The sequence below is a fragment of the Bombus vancouverensis genome, chromosome 4, assembly GCF_051014615.1.
Source record: "Bombus vancouverensis nearcticus chromosome 4, iyBomVanc1_principal, whole genome shotgun sequence".
Classification (NCBI taxonomy): Eukaryota; Metazoa; Arthropoda; class Insecta; order Hymenoptera; family Apidae; genus Bombus; species Bombus vancouverensis.
This window is the reverse complement of record NC_134914.1, coordinates 10,037,406-10,059,080: the sequence shown is the minus strand read 5'-3', so window position 1 is coordinate 10,059,080 and position 21,675 is coordinate 10,037,406. Positions and strand designations below refer to the sequence as shown.

The 21,675-nt window shown below is 34.2% G+C and overlaps 1 protein-coding gene across 11 annotated transcripts in view; it reads left to right on the top strand.

The window, feature by feature from the left end:
• The window catches only part of unc-104 (kinesin family member unc-104), a 35,399-nt gene that overhangs the window by 6,361 nt on the left and 7,363 nt on the right, over positions 1–21,675 (top strand). For 2 of the 11 annotated variants that reach the window (XM_076618057.1, XM_076618060.1), the window contains exons 2-19: positions 8,120–8,293; positions 9,584–9,666; positions 10,038–10,116; positions 10,757–11,102; positions 11,284–11,539; positions 12,012–12,169; positions 12,486–12,625; positions 13,197–13,235; positions 15,093–15,227; positions 15,396–15,842; positions 16,236–16,438; positions 16,520–16,637; positions 17,350–17,522; positions 18,103–18,281; positions 18,759–18,896; positions 20,018–20,155; positions 20,495–20,613; positions 21,252–21,621. In XM_076618057.1, coding sequence (XP_076474172.1) covers positions 8,194–8,293; positions 9,584–9,666; positions 10,038–10,116; positions 10,757–11,102; positions 11,284–11,539; positions 12,012–12,169; positions 12,486–12,625; positions 13,197–13,235; positions 15,093–15,227; positions 15,396–15,842; positions 16,236–16,438; positions 16,520–16,637; positions 17,350–17,522; positions 18,103–18,281; positions 18,759–18,896; positions 20,018–20,155; positions 20,495–20,613; positions 21,252–21,621 — 3,221 coding nt within the window. In that variant the 5' untranslated portion in view covers positions 8,120–8,193. Of the gene's footprint in view, positions 1–1,840; positions 2,252–8,119; positions 8,294–9,583; positions 9,667–10,037; positions 10,117–10,756; positions 11,103–11,283; positions 11,540–12,011; positions 12,170–12,485; positions 12,626–13,196; positions 13,236–15,092; positions 15,228–15,395; positions 15,843–16,235; positions 16,439–16,519; positions 16,638–17,349; positions 17,523–18,102; positions 18,282–18,758; positions 18,897–20,017; positions 20,156–20,494; positions 20,614–21,251; positions 21,622–21,675 lie in introns of those variants that run through there. The other 9 variants (XM_076618064.1, XM_076618063.1, XM_076618067.1 and 6 more) reach the window with 7 other exon arrangements.

The following is a 21,675-nucleotide window of genomic DNA, read 5'->3' as shown; positions in this document are numbered from 1 at the left end:
CTGCTACGGATTGTTAAATATATCATCGAATCGAATATCATCGAATTGCACGTGACTTGAAACGTGTTTTTGTTATTCTTGATTTTCGTCTTATTTCGATTCATTGAATCTCCCTGATTTTACTTCTGCTAAAAATTTAGGTCTCCGATGTATTAATTCTTTACAGCATTAGTTGTAAAAGAACCATTGAGTCAATTTTACGTAACGTCTGATCGAGCCCCTGTAATCATTTTATGAGACTCGTTAGATGTGGCTTCTCTAACTTGTACTTGTCTCTAAACCGCACACGGTTTAATTGTTGACCAATACTACTTGATTCGAGTTAATTTCTAGGATAATAGCTTCTTTTATCTTATTATGCCACTTAACTCATAACAAAACCACCTTTGTTTATGCTTGTTCTTTTTCAGAAACCAATAAAGTCCAACATATATAATATGTATTTAATACGCTTTAGTTATTTCAAAGAAAACATTCATCATATTACATAATTGTTCTGACTGTAATTCTATAATTTTGTAGTAAGAGTAAATTTGTAATACTACTACTAGGTATTTATAATACCCAGGATGGATATTGGATGCGTCAACAAAGCTTCATTTCCAATTTAAAAATCGCATTAAGGCACGGAGATTGCAATTTTACGTCAGCAGGGTCTTCGGTTGTATCCGGACTACCCCAAGCACGTCTATGGGGAAAGCTCAGTCCTGAACCCTTTCGCGTGGCCAGGTGATCGTTGAAAAATATTGGCTCGCCGACGATCCGAACAGAATAAGCGTAGAAGCGAGCAAATTTATCGAATCGATAAGAACTTATATAAACACCGATGAGATGAGAGCGTTTTCCAAAATGGACGACGAATTTGTAACAATGAATGCCAGCTCGAATAAAGCTATGATCGATAGTTTCAATTAGAACTGTTGCGCAGACGTCTTTTGTTAAAACATATCGTTGTTGGTGTGTGAGTATTTATGTGTAAGTATTTCCATAAAGAGAAATAGAATTTATATATAGAAAGGAAAAAGGGGACGAGAAATAGTTATAAAGTGTAGTTGTATAATTTGTCTTTTTAATTTTGTAGTTTTACAGTAGTGTACAGATTTCTTAGTACTTTGTTATTGCTGTACAGCCGAGTAAATAGTTTTTAGTTGAGATAAAGGAAATACGAATTTCTTTTTATTATTTTATTAATATTAAATAATTTAGAGCGCAATTGCAACGAATAATCCCATGTATGTACGTGGACCGTACCCTATATTTGTTTCTATGAGGCACTCGAAAGTATTTGCTAAGAACTCCAAAACCACGTACGAAGCATTTGCTCATAAAAATAGACTACGATTTTACTCCAGAGAAATGCAATTACATTCTACAGCCGCATCGTTGCAGGCACGAAAAAAAGTGAGATCACAAAAAATCAGATATCATCGTTACGATCACCAAAACCATTTCATCTTAATCGTGTATGACTCATCCTACGTATAAATTAAAACGGGAAAAGGTGAACCAAAGTGGTAATTGCACGTGAAGTTCTTAGAAGTACCACTGCCTAAAAGACTCAGGTACTCAAGAGATCTGGAAGTTTTCTGTTGCAAAAGTCATCTTATTAAATAGAACGGCTTAAAATTCGAGCCATTGCCCGGAGAAGAGAAGAAAGACTAAAAAAAGTTAATGAAAAGAAATAAATTAGAATCGAAGCGACCCGAAGGGCTTAAAGGACACATGGGTAGGGGTAACTATCAGGTGACCGGCAGATGGCGCCGACGCGGTAACTCGGCCATCGGCTAATGGACGCCGCGGGGGTAAGTGCGCAAGCGCTCCGAATCAGTTCGTCACTCGACGACCGACCGCCGACCGGAGGTGTCGTAGTTACTCGTTGTCGTGCAGCAGGGTGGTTCAAATAGTAAAGTGAGTGTATGTGTGTGTGTGGGTGTGCGCGCGTACACGCTCAGCCGTGAGCGATACGTGGATGAATACATTATAATGTCCGCGTACGTGTCCGTTAAGAGTTTTGAGGATCATCCAATCATAACCAGTGCACCGACATAATAGTGACCGTCGACTGTGAGGCTCGTTGAGTGTTGTTTCATCGTTTCCCATCGTTTCTCAAGGTTTCATGTCCTGTGTCGCATCAGCGACTGTCATCATCGCTATCGTCCGAATCAACGGTGAACGTGAACGCTTAACGCCCGAATTCATTTTGAGAAAACGAACGACAGATTGAGCTTGGTTCTTGAACAGGGAGTCGAAGGTAAGAACCGTAGAAACGTCTTCGCTACAACGATCGATCGCGAAAATCTATGTATACGCGATGGATGTTCTTTCACCTACGCCCGTCTCGCTTCTCGCGACGCTTTTCTACTACTGTTTTATCGATTATGCCGTGTCAGTTTGAACTCGCACATCAAAGATATGCGGGGAATATATTGAGAATATTCGCTGGTAAAAGAGGTTACACATTATACTTGGTTTTGGTAAATGACTCCTGTCAACAGTCGCTCGACGACATTTTGTATACATCGCTCACAGTATACCCTTCAGACCGTGCATACGTATCGGTGGTTTACTTGAATTGTGGCATAAATAGGAAAAATATATATATTTTCCAGAATAATTTGCAGTGGAAAATTATTAATTACTCAATTATTTGTCCAGAAGATTATTTTTTTCTTTTACAATTTAGTTACTAATCTATAGATTTTCAGGCTTCTAAGAAAATATTGTTTTTATTGCTCATTACTCTAAAAAAATGTTAAATCCCCCTTTGAATCATAATATTTCTCTTGCCAAATAATTCTATTAGAAAATTTTTGATATTTTTATTCTGGTAAATAGCTCACTCTTAAAATTCATTTTTCCAAATACTCCAAAAGTAACAATCTTTTTTAATTTGTTACGCTTTTAGCAATCCAACGGTAATTTGTACATTTAAACCCCTATACGTATGTTACATGGTGCAACGACTGTGCACTCGAATCGAATGGTAGGTCATAATATCGATAATCATCACTGTAGCACGAATCGAAATACATTCGATTATCACAAATAAATTACACGATATTTCACTAAATACGTCAAAACATCAATCTTAGATATTGACTAAACATATTGAAAATGGAAAAATTCAGTTATACTTGTATAGATTATTGAGGTTACGTTGGGTGGGGAACGATATTTATCCAATTGGAAATCGAAATAGATATTGAAAATGGATATTGCGTCAATTACATTCGAATCGATGATAGATCGAGTTATAAGAGATTTAAGAATAAATTAATAGAAAATTGAAATTTAGTTGGTTAGAGTCACCGTGTAACTCGAACTCGGTTGCTGTTATCGATTACGTGGTGGCTATGTTTTTACGTTCATCTCAAGAATGTACTTGCACACGCAGCGGTATACGTTTCCATGAAATCGCAGTATGTACTCCATTTCCTGCTATACATATCATTCAATTCGGTTTTTATATTCTTTTTCGATTTTTTCTTCTCTAATCATAAAATTATAAATTAAATAGAAAATGAATATAAGAAAAGACTTCCAGCCTAATAATATACATATATGTATAAAGTTAACCCTAAAAAAGGTTAAGAAGGATAATACAAAGTCAAGCGATCTCAGATAAAATTAAGGACGAATTATTGACATTAAATGAATACATGTTAGTTTTAAAAATAGCTATTGTATTTATTTTATTTTTTCTTATTTCAGTTTAATCTAAATTTAGTCGAGTAAATCTACAATAATATAGATTTAGATCTATTTTTGTGTTATAACGTGTCAATCGATAACCAAGCAAAGAAGCGTAATGTTAATTACTAACCTGCTGACTGTTGCGTTTCAGTCTATGAGCGGAGGTGAAATTTTCTTGCTGATATCTTCCATCAACTTTTACATCCATACGGAACACCACAATACGATTGTACCGAAATTACCTATTTACGGACGTGCAATATATATACTTCTACCTTTCAGATATTATTGATATTCCTTTAACAAAAAGATCTGCCTTATTGTATGTTGCAATAACGGAGAATATTCAGTGGAATATTGAACTGATAGCGACGGATTTTTTTTCACCAGTGGCGCTATACGCTGCACAGAATAATTACCGGTCCGTTTATTCAAGTAACTTGGATTCTTAACAAATAAAATAAAGAAATTAAAATGCCTTATATAAATTAATATTTGTATTTTACGCGGTGAATAAGATACACTTTTATAAATAGATGGGTGATTTTGTAATTAAATAAGATGGTAGGTTTTAAGGATAATTTTATCTCTTTGAGAATGAATTTTATAAATTTATTAAAGTCAGAGAAACTTTTTGTTTTTCAGAAAAAGGTAATATACATTGTCTTTTTGTAGTTAAAGTGTCCTACCTAGCATTTCTCCATTTTTCAAGATGTGAAATATTTGAATTTCTCCATAGTTTTTATCTATCAAATAAAGTTATATTATGCAGGCTATTTACATATATTTTTAGTCGAATAAAGAGTAATAAAGATGGTACTATGAAAGTAATATTCTATTTTCTTCCGTTCCCAACTGATAGAACGTCCTTAACTAAGGAAGCTAATACATATACATATGCCATTATATGCAAAGGTTAACTATTTCAGTTTAACCAGAAACATTTCGTATAAGATATACTTCTTATTAACAATATTTGTTCGTATATGCATAATATGTGACAGTATCCTTCAAGAAGTTAAACATTAATATTTTCATGATTTTTAGGACGTTTAATCTTTCTCTGATTTTTAGTCGTGCAATTAAACCCATAAAATTTACAAAGAAACGTGCTCCTGCGGCAAGTACGACGATTTAAATCGTAGCTCATAAAATCGAATGGATGAGATCAGTACTTGTTCAGACTCCGCAAGTGATTCGTGTCACTGCGTAGTCAGTCAACGGTTGCAGTCTTTTTCAATACTCGGCCGTGACTATCGGTTGATCGATAGCGATGATATTGTTATTCTCGTATCAAGGATACTCGTGTTATCAGATATTTGATCCATTTTATTATAAGCATTCAGATGTAAGAAATCATTTTTCTAAATCATCATGTCGCGCTTACAGCGGCGCGGTGTACCCGTTTCATTTAAGCGATGCTTTAAGCTCGAACCAGCATAGCTGCTTGTTTGAATTTCTAAATGGCGCAGTAATTATCGAAGTCAAGGTGCGTCACGAGATTTAAATACGCTTAGAAAAATAAAACCCTTGAAACCTGGAATTAAACATTGAGATTTTTTAAATCCGAGTTCTTTTAATTTCAACGTACGAATTTAGAATTTTTAAAATTGAGAACTGATAGGTAACGTATATATTTCATTAACTGATATATAAATGTCGAAATTTTTCTGTTTACAAAAACGAATTACCATCATGTATCACTGACGTAATTTAAAACCTTACATGGAATTGCGTCACCTCGGAGAGATTTTTCTTCGATTGAAACGTCACTATCGTTTATCCTTCGCGCGAGATAACACCAGAAGGATTTCCATTGGAACCCGCGTAGGAAAATTTTCTTGAAAAAATTCTTCGACGTTTTTTGCTCCTCTGATAGTGTGTAATTTCTTTCTTACGAATAAAGTTTATTTTTATTTCATATCATCTCACCTAAAAACAAGAAGGCTAGAATAATTTAAACAGCGCATTAAAGATTATTTTTCTTTATTGTGTTTTACTAGATAGATTAAGAGTTCACTAGATTGATTAACTTTACTGTACGGACTTCAAAGAAGTAACTTCTTGCTTTAAAGCAAACCAATTACTCAGAGAGGATATTTTAAAAATGGATCACAATATTCAGTCGTTAGTACTACGCTTGTATCAAGACCATCTCCTTTCCTTGTTTTTCCAATTCATCTGATCGACCTTTCATTTTCTCGTGGGAAGACCATAAAGTAAGCATCTTTGATGTCGCATCGAGTGGTAATAATACGTTTACTGGCGACGATAATTGTATCTACCATTCGTCGTGATTGAATTACAGGAGAAGGCACTTTGCTCAGGAGCAACTTCTGCAATTTCTTTGCTTTGAATGTATCGTATCGATCCTTGGATACAATGATTCTAACTGTTGTTCCGCTTCGTTTCATAAAGAAAGGAACCTAGCCTGACTATTGGTCTATTGTTGGAATAACGAGGAATACAGTACACGAATTTTTATTTCTAAATCATACATTAAAATCGCAGTGTACAATATTTAATAGAATTTATATCCAACATTAAAATTATCTTCACATCTTTGAGTGAAATTTATTAGCCGTTTAAATTTTAATACCCTTGAAAATTAGTTTTATCATCCTCGCTATGATAAGCATAGGGTTGGAATTTAATCTTAATGATGTAGTTATAAATATAGCTTATGTTCGTGCCCTTGAGGTAGAAGTTACACGTTCACTTAATTTCCACGGATAGTCGATCAGGAAGATAAAACTGGTTATATAGATTCCAATGATTTCGAAAACTAATCTTGTACCTAATATGGATTTTTCTGTGCAGCTGAATAGACAAGAGAATATCGATACGTTCGCAGTAGAATGGGTCAGCCATTGATGAGGGACTATATGTACATACTACATCTTATAGTTAGCTAAAAATATGCTTTCCCTGGTTTTGAACACATTTTATTCCTCATTGCACAAACTAATAAAATATATTACATAAAAAAAACATCAGAAATATCAATTAATGAAATTAACAAACGCGCTTAACAATTGCTTAAATTATCGGTTTTTACGTATTTTTATATAGAAAGAAATTTATAATTTATGATACATTTACGTCATTGATATCTAAATACTTTAATATTGATAAGAATCATATGCATTATGAAAGTTATTATATATTATTTGAACATATTTTGTATTTTAAGTGTGAAGTGAAAAGTTTGTTTTGCAATGTTTCTAGTAAAAAAAAGTCAAAAGCAGTGTTTCTAGTAAAAATTCAAGCTATCCAACATAGTTAGTTATGTCTAAAATTGGCATAGTATGCATTGTGATACAGACGAATTTGACATTAGACATCAATGTACACCAATAGACTTCAAACTTGCTATTAAATTTACTGAACAAAAGCAAGTATTAAATATTTCTTATTTTAAGTAGAGTCTTGAAACTTTATTTGGTATCATGGATATTCATACTGAGCTTCTTTTTCAGCAATTACAAAAGTTAATCGGATTTATGGATAAATGATAATCTGTTCTCTTCTTTTGTTCCTGCGCTGATTCGTTTCATGTTTATTGGCCGACTGTTCTGTGTATGGAGGGATAATTACCCACCGATAGACGAACCTTTTGTCGGTGAATATCGATTTTCGACGCCATGCACTATGTAGGTACTAGTTACTCTTGTTGGTGGATAATTGACGCCACGGACTTTATAGCGTCAAGATTCGATTAGGACCTAATGAAATATACCATAATAAATTCAATCAAATTGTTTTGACGTTGACACGTCTATCATCCTTTATTCTGATATCATTTCATCAATATTTAAAGCTTTGTTCCAAACCTTATGAATCGAAGGAGATCATGCACATACGACGTTGTGAAAAGACGTTTACTTGATAAGACAAATATGTCTTCAACTTCGTTCTTATCCTTGTCCGAATTGTATTAATAGAATTCAACTTACACATTATTTATCTTTTCTCTAAATAGTTTTGTTTGATGATATTCTTAGATCTTTAAACATTTTATAATGTGTAGTTAAAAAGGGATATGATGGTGAAGAATTTTAATAAAAACAAGTTGTGCTTCTTAAATACGCGCAAAGAGTTGCATAGAATAACACGAATAAAATAATAAAACTGCTTCATGAAAAAATAAATGATACTTTTGTTTCTATTTCTACGCGAAATATCCCACAGCCAGAATTTATACATTTATTAAAAAAAAATTTTAATTACAAACTCTCGTCGTTTCATTCCTCTTCAGCTGTCCCTTCTGAAATATTTAGCGATATAATATCAAATAAGATCATCTCGAAAGAACGTATCGTTACAATTAATCAAGAAGCGCGTGACCGCTACTGAATGGAAGCCTACGATCGTGTCTTTCTTCCGCGATGCCAGTTTCGCTAACGATGCCTTCTTATTTCCACAGAGAAAACGAGGAAAAAGTCAATCGCCAGCACCGCCGCCGTCGTGATCCGACGCTGAATTAAAAACAGACGGAAAATGTCGTCGGTAAAGGTGGCGGTGAGGGTACGGCCCTTCAACAATCGAGAGATCTCCCGTGAGGCACAATGTATCATCGAAATGTCCGGCAATACTACTTGTGAGTATAATTTAATTCCCGTACATTGTCCGTACTTTCACGCTGTTGTCCGCTCGTATTTCGTCCTCCGTTTCGTTTCTTTCGTCTTTGTATTGTGATCTGATTATTATTTATTCTCTACCTTTCTTCTTTTTTTAAATAAAAAAATTGTCTTCTACAAATCAAAACAGTTGCCGCGTTTACCACGAGAACAATTGCTTCTAACTATCAAGACATAGATGCATGTTCGTTTTTTCGCCATTGATTTGTCGTTCAATTATCGTAATTGTGTTTGTATAGAACATATAGAACGAAACTCCTTCTGATTAGACAATTGTTTTTCACAAGTGTAAGCCTGTTATTTCATCTGATTTGAAGTATGTCTTTCCTACTGTTTCATGAACCAATATTCTTTGAAATGAAAAGGTAGTTTTTATACATTAACAAATTTAACATTGATTCAACTTGAATCTCAGATGAAGGAAAAATTGACATTATTTTGAAAAATATTACGTAATAATTGGGGCACACACATATTATGTAAGTGGGATATTACACTTGGGTTAACATTTTGCATACATGCATAACCACGTCCTTCGATCCTTTTCATTCATTTGAAATCTTCAGTTTAAACAACTTGAACTCAACAAACTTGGCTAATAGCGTGCCTTGTATACACGCGTTGTTTGTTGAAGGGAAAATCTACTTAAATGTCGAGGTGAAAATTCTGGTTCTCTCTTGTAAAAGTTTTTTACTCGATATTTCATGCAATTTCTCGTGCAACTTTAATGTTGCGTCACGAATTGAACGAAGAACTTCGGTTCCTTAAGTCTCGTAAAATGCAAATGGATCACGGGGCAAGTTTAATATTAGATAAAGTTGAGAGAACACATTGACGTCAGTTCATTGGTGTGTAATGATTTCGTTGTGAAATTTCGATATAGTTAATCAATATTTTTACATGGACATGTAATCCCACGTTCCCGGATTTTGTGTTTTATATATTTATTTTTTCTTTTATATAATCACCTGCAGCTGACCTTATTCGCCCGTGACACGCGTATTAATCTAATTATTTATTTGTCTATCGATTTGTGTGTGCATAATATATGCTACATGTTTATATAGCTTTTGATCAGTACGTATGAATGAGAAAAGTTTATATTTGGAAACTTTCTATTCATTTTTTATGGGTCTTATCCGAGAATCATGTTTAATATACAACGCAGAAAAAGTTGGAAATGAAATAAGAACGAGTAATAAGTTATGACTTCCTTTTGTATTACTAATTTGCTGTTTTGCGTGTTCCAGCGATATTGAATCCCAAAGCACCACCGGGCAGCAAAGATGCGCTCAAGAGCTTCAATTACGATTATTCCTATTTTTCCATGGACGTAAGTATATACCTTTTTCGTTTTATTGAATTTCCGTAAAAATCAATCATTTGTATTGGTGTTCCTTTCATTTCATTGCTCTAAAGATCTATTATAAATATAGCATAAATTCGTTCATTATTAATAAAGTGAATTGTTTTTGCCACGTTACTCTTAATTAAAATTACGAACCAATAACAAGAATCGAACTATTTAAAGAGAGTCTAAATTATATAAGTACTTACAATAACTCCTACTGAGATTAAGACCAAGAAGAAGTTAATAAAAGGACACAAGTTAAACATGTATTCGATAATTTATCGCATTATCGTAAAACCGATATCGGGAACAGATAGTATAAAAACATAATAAATGGACTATATTCTTTATAGCCAAACGACGCAAATTATTCTTCACAACTAATGGTCTACAAGGATATCGGCGAAGAGATGTTGGAGCATGCTTTCGAAGGTGAGCATATACCAAATGGAAAATTTCTGAACGTCTGCACAGATTGATGGAACAATTTCGTAATACTTTAGGCATCGTGTACTCGAATTGTCGCATACCGCGGAATTTACGTCGAGGAACCGAACATGTGGACCCACATACCATCCGGATAGGAATTTAGTCGTTCGAATTCTCATACGATCTTGGCATATATTCACGACATACGAATATATGCTACCGTTAAAAAATTTGAAAACATTATTTTACTGTTCTTTTGAATTTCTTATAAGAAATGACTATTGGAAGGATATCTTGTTATACCTTTTACAATACTCGCAATTTTTAGAAATATGTAGACGCATTACCATTTATGAATATTAGGGATATCCACTCGTTACATTTATTGAACTAAGTTTGGAGAAATTTGTAATAAAATAATTAAAAAATAAAGATAGTGAAAATTTATTATTTAATATGTATTATCAATTATTCAATTATTCAATTATTCAGTAATTATTCAATTTGCATCAAATATCAGCAGGAGTTTTACTACTTATGACCAACAGTATATGTACGACACGATATAGTTTTAGCTACTAATTTTAATTATTTGAAAATTTAATTAATAATTAATTTGAACAATGACTTTGTTAACACGTAGGTTACAACGTCTGTATATTCGCTTATGGACAGACCGGTGCTGGCAAATCGTACACCATGATGGGTAAACAAGAAGAAGGTCAAGAGGGAATAATACCTCAAATTTGCAAGGACCTCTTTAGAAAAATCAGTCGCAATTCAAATGAGTGCCTGAAGTATTCTGTTGAAGTGAGTTATATGGAAATATACTGCGAAAGGGTGCGGGATCTCTTAAATCCCAAGAACAAAGGAAACCTTCGTGTACGGGAGCATCCTCTGCTTGGACCGTACGTTGAGGACCTGTCCAAATTGGCGGTGATGTCGTATCAAGATATTCATGATCTTATCGATGAAGGGAACAAGGCAAGGTATGTACATTAAATACAAAATTAATGAAATTTAATAATTCAAATTGATTAAAACATCTAATTAATTGAAAGACTAGTATTATACCTTTAATATATAATATATTATAAAAATTGATATAAAATATATTTGATATTTTATTTCAAAATATTTTATTTCATATATCTTATTTTCTTTTTTTAGGACGGTAGCAGCCACAAATATGAACGAAACGTCTAGCAGATCTCATGCCGTATTTACGATATTCTTCACGCAACAAAAGCAGGATTCTGCAACAGGATTAGTGACAGAAAAAGTCAGCAAAATCTCCCTGGTCGATTTGGCGGGTTCTGAAAGGGCTGATTCTACTGGTGCAAAGGGTACGAGGTTGAAAGAAGGTGCCAATATTAACAAAAGCTTGACGACCCTTGGAAAGGTTATCAGTGCCCTTGCTGAAATTGTAAGCAATATTTTTTACCTATAAGAAAATAATGTATAATGCATAGTAGGAAGACGATTTGAAATTTATATTTCTCGTATGAGGGAACGTAACATTACGATGAAATTGCTTTTTTATTTTATTGACACAAGTCATATAAAAAATGGATACGTTGTACAATTGATTGTACAGAAGTTGCACAATTTTATCCTTTCAAAGTTACGTAGATGTTGCCTAAATTTCGCATTAACGAAACCCATGTCTTCTGTTTACTCTACTGTCGTTTATGGATTTTTAGGCGGTAAGTTCGTGTATCCATGATCTTTTAACTCTCTTATTTAATTTAACAATATTACAAAACAAATGTATCGTAATATTTTTAATTCGTCAAATATGTGATAATTACTTATACTTTGAAATACATTGAATGTTAGTCTGCTAAATTTTTGTATACAAGATGGGCAGTGAATGAGTCCTTGTTTTGGTCATCTAGGCGACTAAAAAGAAGAAAAAGGCTGATTTCATCCCCTATAGAGATTCTGTTCTAACGTGGCTTTTGAGAGAAAATCTAGGAGGTAATTCTAAAACAGCAATGATTGCGGCAGTGAGTCCAGCGGACATCAATTACGATGAAACCCTCTCCACCTTACGGTATAGTTACTCATCACTCTTGTAATTTTGCTATTTTCACCTTTATTAACTGATCTTTTTTTCAAGCATTTTTGTTTTCTCAAGAGTCTCACGACGATTCCAGTGCATAGTTATTTAGAGTTGTAAGAACTTTGGCATCAAAAAATTTAATGGATATGAATAAATCTCCTTTCTTCCATAGTTTATTTATATAAAATAGCTAACTATATAAAATAACTTGTAATAGACAGCATGTTTTTTTGTAATTGTTCCCGTTACTATCATATCTACTTTTGTGAATAATTATTTTTATTATTTTTACTTTGGTAAACTACAGATATGCAGACAGAGCGAAACAAATAGTTTGCAAAGCCGTCGTCAACGAAGACGCGAACGCGAAGCTTATCAGAGAACTCAAAGAAGAGATTCAAAAATTGCGGGAATTGCTGAAACAAGAGGGTATTGATGTTCAAGAAGGTAAGTTGGCTTTTCACCATATAATACCCGAATTTTAAAGAGTGATGCCCTCTTTCTCTATACAGGCATACAGGCATTTTATGACATTTGAAATTGAAAGTCTAGTAATCTGAGCACATTTGCGTGTGCCTGATAATCTGTCAGGGTTGGTTTGTTACGTTTTCTAATAATTCTATAATGAAAATACTTTTTACGGAAGAGTAATATTTGAACACTGGTTAAACTGTAAACGAAATATGGTATTTCTTCCATTAGACGATACTCTTTCTTGATCATTGATATTCCTCCCGTGTAAAAAAAGAAAATATGCTATAAATGATTTAATAGGTTGCAAAAATAATTTTTCGCAGTGTTCTACGCGTTTTAGTAAACTTGCTCGTGTAAAAAAGAAAAGAAATATTACTGTAAAAATATATCAAGCTGATGGAAAGGACAAACGATGATAAACAAAAAGATATAGAGAGAAATAAAAAAATAAGGAGAGACAAATTGTAAAAAAGTAGTGCGCGGTAGACAAGCCACCATTTACATAGTACATTTTTTTTCTTTGTTTCCCCTGTGCTTGACGTAGGGCCAGATGGTAAAGTCACATATGAAAAGAAAGAATCTAGTAAGTAAAATAACCGACAATCCACACAACGAAAAGTCTTATAAAAGCCAGACAATCGATCACTCTTCTGCGCCTGTTCTTTGAACGTCCGCTTCATTCACGGCCAAGTGCATAATGCGTGTCATCTATCTATCTATTTCTATCTCTCTGTGTTTTTGTCGATTTTCCGACAAAATTCTCTTTACATATGCTTCGCGATACGCATTCTGTTTTTTCCTTTAACATATATATACAACCCTGTGATAACCAGTGCCTAATGATTATCATTGTTCCTGCCTCTCGTAGGCTGCATAATTAGCGGCTTTTAGCGTTCCTCGTTAAAAAATATATAAGAATGAACATGAATAATAGAGAAAGGACACATCGTATGGTTGCATAGAACGCAACATTCTTGTGTATTTTATAAACCAACGTTAAATTAAACCAATGTACAATCGAGTCACTCAGATGGATTTTTCGGTACAGTATTTTAGTAAGCAGCATATGAGGATAAGCGGATACCTTGATCCTTGTTACAATTAATCATTCGTTACGATATTACCATATTTTTTGGATTACAATAGATTGTTGTAACTAACCGATAAAAACGAATCGTTACAAGTAATTCGATATTGATCGGAAATTCAGAAAGGTAGCATTTCCTCTAATATAAACTTCTAAGTAGATTGTGGATGTTGATGGAAATTCATATTTTTATAAACACAAATAAAGAAATAAAAATTAAATGAGGATTTTTGTATATTATATACATTCTGTATATTTTTGCACTTTTAAATATATAAACATCTGTAGTATAGTTATAAGGAAAAAGTAGTCATATAAAATGTAACTGATTGTGTTATGAGCCGAACAATTTGATTGAGATCAATGTATCATCGTCATCATAATATCATTCTTTAGAAAAATCTTGTTAGCGTCTTCGAGAGAATCTTAAATGATATGTAAACATGTAATTACAATTCATTTCGCGTCGAGCGGCCACATATGAATTCAGGCTTTATAGTTTTCCATTGTGTCAGAATTCCTCTCCAGTAAACACGTGTTGTTTGCCTCGCTTATTATCCACTTAGATCCATCACTTTGTTCCCGAACCAGCCTAAAGGTATTGCATGGCACTCGACAATGAACATCTCGAACGCATCTCGGACGCAGTGACACGAGCACCGTTTACTAGACTTCAACCAAAGTTTAATGAACATTGTAGCTGGATAGCAATATTTGATTGAGCGCTGCGCTTGATTTGCATAAATATATACGGATCGTTTGTATTTGTCATCTTTACAGTATTATATGCCACGAAGATATTTTTTATTCTCAAAAATTTGTGAAGTATGCAATCTCAATTTTATAATCAGAGATTTCACATTGAATTTCATCCCTAATTTCTTTTAAGATAGAACGTTGCTTTATATGCGATAATCAAAATAAGAAAATGAATTTTTAATATTTTGTAAAATTTAATCCTTTGGTATTTTATAAGAAAAAAGATATAAGTTTTAATGTGTTAATTTTCATGTACGTGAATAACTTTGAAACAACTTTCTTTTATATACAATATATATTATTATTCAAAGAAGTTCTCTGTTCAATGAAATAATATAATAACAGCTTTTATTCATGAAGGAGAATGTCTAAATTACATGTTCTATTTCCTGTTTTTTCTAAAGAACATTTTTCATTGTGATACGGATCATGGGACAGATCTTGGCAAAAATTTTCTCTTTCACTTACGCCACTGCTTTAGTTATGGCTTTTGATGTTTCCGAGACGCGTGTTATACCCCTGGCTGAGACTCGCCATTCTAAATTCAACCCCTTATACTTTCTGTATTTTTATTCGATTCTATTTATCTCACAGGGGATGAAATCGTCCGAGCAACCAAACGCGAGGACGACGTGAAGGAAAGTCGACCCAGAATCCCATCTCACACCACATCGACTATCGCTGAAGAAGCAGTGGATCAATTGCAAGCTTCAGAAAAACTTATAGCCGGTAAATAAAATATTCATTTTTTTAACAAACTACATACACGAAAATAAATTCTATGGTTAGATAAATATTCTTTCAAAGTTAAAAAAGAACGCTATTGGAAACAATTGTGTATATATGTAACACTTAAAAATTAGGAGCATACAAAATTTGCTGTCATTTACTTCTCAGAATTGAATGAAACATGGGAAGAGAAGCTGAAACGAACCGAGATAATTCGTTTACAACGCGAGGCGGTGTTCGCCGAAATGGGGGTTGCTGTGAAAGAGGATGGAGTCACGGTTGGTGTATTCTCTCCAAAAAAGACTCCTCACTTGGTGAATCTGAATGAGGATCCGCTCATGTCCGAGTGTTTGATTTACTACATCAAGGATGGCTTCACACGTATCGGTAGCGCCGAAGCTAACATACCGCAAGATATACAGTTATGTGGTCCTCACATACTGAGCGAGCACTGCGTCTTCGAGAATCACGAGGGTATTATTACCCTGATTCCGAAGAAAGGAGCTTTAATTTACGTCAATGGACGTGAGGTCACTGAACCGATCGTTCTGAAGACCGGATCTCGCGTCATCTTAGGAAAGAATCATGTGTTCAGATTCAATCATCCTGATCAGGGTAAGTAGTGTATATACTTTGTTCTATGCTTAACCCCTTACACTCGATACCATTTATACCTAAATGCCTCCAGTAAGAATAAGCTTCGTACAAGCATGGAAGACTGGGCATTAAATTTAAATTTGACTACGTACGGCAAGAATGTGTATTGTGCGTGTGTAATCTTTAAGAGTGCGATATGATTGGCAGATGGAAGTTATGTGTGAACTGTTGAAAGATTCAGAACTGAAAAAGTTGTTCTAAGAGTTATTCTTATTACATTCTTTATTTCTATCTTATTACTAAATATAGCTTTATCTACGTTATCTTATATTTAATGAGGAGAGACCCGCCTATAACCCAACATGTCTACAATGATATTATGTGAAAAAAGATATTTTGTTGACTGCGCAGTCCGTGAACGAAGAGAGAAGGGATCTCCAGCAGAAACTCCTGGAAATGGAGAAACAGTCGACTGGAACTTTGCACAGATTGAATTACTGGAAAAACAAGGAATTGATCTAAAAGCTGAGATGGAGAAGAGATTATTAGCTTTGGAAGAACAATTCCGTAAAGAGAAGGAAGAGGCGGACCAATTGTTCGAAGAGCAAAGAAAGGTAAGTACAACTAATATTTTATAAACTAATGGATACTCAATGTGAATATTCATACATATGGTTTCTTGTATTTTTACGTAGAACTACGAGGCCCGAATAGACGCACTGCAACGACAGGTTGAGGAACAAAGCATGACGATGTCAATGTACAGCAGTTATACCCCCGAAGACTTTAACAATATCGAGGAAGATATTTTCGGTGAGTACACATATTGAATGGTTTTTAAAGTTATGATATAGCATATTCTGACTTTTTACAATTATTGAAATTCACGTAAGCAAGATAGTATAAGATCAACAATTATGGCTTGAACTATCATAATTTCAAGCCAGTGATCTTTGATCAAACATTTTTCACAGTTCTGTATACGAATGAGGAATGATCACATATGTAATAGATCGTTATATTCCTTTCGTTAAAAGGTTTGAATTTGTAATGGACTCACCTATAGTTTATATCGTAAACTTTTTTAGAAAAGTCTAACTAAAGGGGCATACACCGTTGTCGGTCATATAATTTCAGTTTCATTCCATTACAAATTTTATCATTGTACGGATCTGTGAGACGATCAGATGGTGGTACGTAACGAATTGTTAATAATATGTTCTCTGAATGTACGTTGATTGTTCGATTTTGTCTTTCAATTAACTTGCGATGCACGCATGTAGTTAACCGGTATGACATCACTATATTTCTTTTGTGCTCCTGAAATTTTTACTTTTTCCCCATTATTAAAAAGTTGTTGGCAGTCTCGAGGTATGTTTCTTAGAAAGATCGCTTGTCGCAAAATGAAATGGTGTATCATCTGATCGTGGACAGAACGCCAGTCGCTTCTTTTAACGAAGGAACCAGTATCCACGAAATGCTTGGCTTCTCTGACTGTTTTGCCTGGTAATGGCTTGCATTTCAGTCAACCCCTTGTTTGACGCAGAGAGCAACTGGACCGAGAGAGAGTTCCAACTGGCCGCTTGGGCCTTCCGCAAGTGGAAATATCATCAATTCACAAGTCTTCGGGATGATCTATGGGGCAACGCTATATTCCTCAAAGAAGCTAACGCTATTTCTGTCGAACTCAAAAAGAAGGTACATCCGTGGTTCATTCTTCGATGAACTAACGAAAACTCAAACCTTTATACGGCTCTTTCTTAATTATGAATCATCAACATTCATATCTTTCATCATATCTTTTGACATTCTTGCAAGAGCCATCATGAACATTTGATCAGTTTCACAAAGATAATCAAATATTTCAAAATAAATTATTCGAAAAAAGCTTTTTGTTAATCAGTCATCGGTCATAATATTAATTTAAGCCTGAATTACTGAAACTTAAGAGATTTTCAAATTTCACAATTAATGCACTTTTGCGTACCCCCTTTTTGACGTTCTAATAGTCAAAAAAATACTTTGTATTCGCAAGTAATGGGAATGTTTACATTCCCATATCGATCCCTTTGTTGATCTAATTGTTTAATCTTTTATTCATCACTGATATTTTGTTTTATTAATTCCATCCGCTTGTTTCATACCTCACCATCACTTTTATAATTTAACATTTCATTGGTCGTTTCATTTTTTCACAACGGTACATCTTTATGTTTATTCCAGGCGATAAAAGCTTTTTCTACTTTTGCTTCAAAAATATCATATATATCCTTTTTAGGTACAATTCCAGTTTACTTTGCTCACGGATACGCTTTACTCGCCGCTTCCTTCGGATCTCTTACCTGTCATTGACGACGAGGAAGAAGAAGAAAGGCCATTCCCGCGTACTATAGTTGCTGTAGAAGTTCAAGACACGAAGAATGGCGCGACACATTACTGGACACTCGATAAACTTAGGTGTGTTACATTTTATTTGACATTTCATTTCTTGAACATGCTTTACCTTATCATTTTATGTTTATATATACAGGGTGAGTCACATAATTTATTTCAAACTCTAGTACATATCTCTCGAGTAAAACGAGATATCAGAAAGCTTTCTTATTGCCACCTTTCTTCTTATTGCCATTATTTGTACCGAATATGATAGCTACCAGCTATTTTACAATCTCATTTCTTTTTTCTAATATCAGTATCAAATGCGAAAAAAATAAAATATCGTTCCTTTATCGATTTCTTTATTCTCGGCCACACGATCAGAATCGGTGTGTTGGCAGCACTTTAAATTCGTCGTACGATCGAATAGTGAGTCGATTAAAGAACTGATAAGAGTGCGGATTCGCGGATCAAGATCTACCATCGCTTTTAATTAGATGCGTGCTTGGATGAAACCGCACAGGGACACTCACGCAAGTAATACGTGTTAACTTATAGACAGCGCTTGGAGTTGATGCGACACGTGTACAACGAGGACTCGAGCCCCAGCACTCCGGAGGCCAAAGAGGATATTTTCCAATGTCTAACCGCCTACTCTAATCCGAAGTTCTCGCTCGCAAATCTTTTGCCTTCGAGGTTGGTGCTCGAACGCGTGAGACTCTTTCCTCTTTATCGTCACACGCTTCACGCCCATCCTCTAACTCTGTTAAATTTTTTATATATACGAATATGTGCAAAATGTCGGTCTTAATCTCGTCTTATCACCGTATTTCTGCTACGTCTCAGTACACTGTCTGTTTGATTTAAACAGTTTCTCTATTCTTCCTCTCTTCCCTACCAACGAAATATACTTTCGCTTTGCAATTGTGCTAAATTCAACGAAAATGTACATTGATCAAGGATCTCTGCATGGCCAAGCGTGTTTAGTCTGTTTGATATTAACAATCGGAGCGGAATTAACCCCTCCGTATATTTTACAAAATTCTTTTATCTTATTTTGCATCTTATTTTTTAGTATATTTACATTTTTCTCTTTTATTTCCTCTTTAGGCAGTCTAGAGTTTCGTTGTACCAGTTTCAACGATTAGAATGAAATGAGAGAAATAGTCTGTATATTCTACATATTGACTAAAGAAATCTATAATCAAATTTATTAGATTGGCATTAACTGAAAATTAGTCGAAGGGTTTAACTCCTGTACACGTTTCAATTGCGTCCCGCTGAACACGTGCGCTCCTTGCTGCTGAAGTTTTCTCACATTATCGCTTCGTGACTTCACCGTGCACGTGTCACTGCGAATTACACGAAACTATGATTAAACAACTATGATCGAACAATTTTGACAAAAATCATATAGAATATTCTAGCTGTTCTATATCATCGTAACTCGTAACGTAACTCTTTCTTACTATGAAAATACAGGGACAGCAGAAGTATGTAAAATGTTGTCCTTAATATATCAACTTTATTACTTAGATGAAATAGAACTTGCATTTTTACGAAAATTTCAGTCACCGTTTAAGAAAAATAAAAGACACTAAAATTCTCATGTTATGTCCCTTTATTTGAACATCTACAATATCTGTCATACCACTTTCGAATACATCCGAACACAACACCACGCATACGGTGTAGTATTATGTACAGAGTGTCCTTCACTGTGCTTCTCGACAATGTTTGATTACGTTTTTATCTTATGGCTAAGAAAAATATGAACCGATTAACAACGGAGATTCGACGTTTTCGCTTTTGTGCAGACAAAGACTTGAACTGATGCGAGAAATGTATCACAACGAGGCAGAATTGTCGCCGACATCCCCGGATTTTAATATCGAGTCCATCACTGGAGGTGATCCATTCTACGACCGTTTTCCCTGGTTCCGAATGGTTGGCAGGTTCGTAAGAAACCTTTTTAAACATCAGACATTTCCAAAATCTATGCTTTAGATTATCTTTTTTATAAATGTTTAACAATCTACCTGACAGATGAAACGAATCTTCATAAACTTTTTTTTGAGACAGTGAAGAGTACATTTTACAAAATAACCATTACCAAAAATTGTATTTTATAAATATTTAACGACCTAGTTGATAAATGAACCAAATATTTTAATGAACTTTGTTTTATTAATATTAAATATTTTGAGTTGTATTTGTAGTGTCGAAGTATTTTGACGTTTATGGCCCTATAAAAAAACGTTGGTAATAAATGTACAATTTGTTTGTTGCCATAGGTCTTTCGTATATCTAAGCAATCTTATGTATCCCGTACCATTGATCCACAAAGTAGCGATAGTAAACGAAAAGGGAGACGTAAAAGGCTACTTGCGTGTAGCTGTGCAAGCTGTTGTTGGTACGTAGTCAGTGTCTGTATATTTTCTTTTATTATCTCCTACCTTAAGTTTATTTAACTCCTTTATTTCCTCTGATGGGGGAAATTAAATACATATTATGTGACTGATTAGGCGATCTTAAGTTAACCGCATCGTTGAAATGCGTATACCTACATGTATATTACCAGTAATACAATTCATTGCGAAACAATGTCGATACAATGAAATTAGACAACAGTTCCACCAATTATTTCAGAAGTAATTAAAGAAGTAATTAAAATTATGTTATCGTCATATAATTTTACTGTTGTATCGTTTCCTTGCTCTGTGGATTAAAATATTTATACGCGTTCACTATTGTTCATATAAATTTAAATTTAGTATTTAAAAGATGTTGCAATAATATATTTTACTATTCGCCACATATACACATTTAAATAAGTAAATATATATACATAATATATTTTACATACTATTCAATACATACGCTTATTACTTGGATATCACTGCTTGTATTAAATATCAGAAGTCTTTACGTCAGTTTATATCAGTCATAATGAGAAATTTATTGCACGCGATCGATAAGAACACGAAACGCGTTATATTTTGTGGAAAAAGTATTCTGGCGTAGGATTTTCGTAACGAACCCTTGTTCCAGAAGAGGAAAACAGTGAATACTCAAGTGGCGTCAGACAGTCAGCTAGAATTTCTTTCGAGGACGACTTGTTTGGAAATCAAAAGCAGAACAAACGCAACACTCTGTTAACCCAGACTCTTGAGAAGAACCGTCAAATTCTGTTACACGAGGAACGCGTCGTGGAGGGCCACAACGAGCAAAAGGAGGTGAAAGACGAAGACGATATCGGCGATGCAGACAGTGGCAGAGGGGATAGCTCAGTTTCCAGCGACATGAAGGAAGAGGATCTACCGGATCATTTGCAACTTGGCTCTGAATTCACATTCAGGGTTACCGTGTTACAGGCCATGGGCATTTCCACCGAATATGCTGACATTTTTTGCCAATTCAAGTACGTTTAGTTTGATATAATACAATAATAAAGATATTTTATGTAAGAAATTGA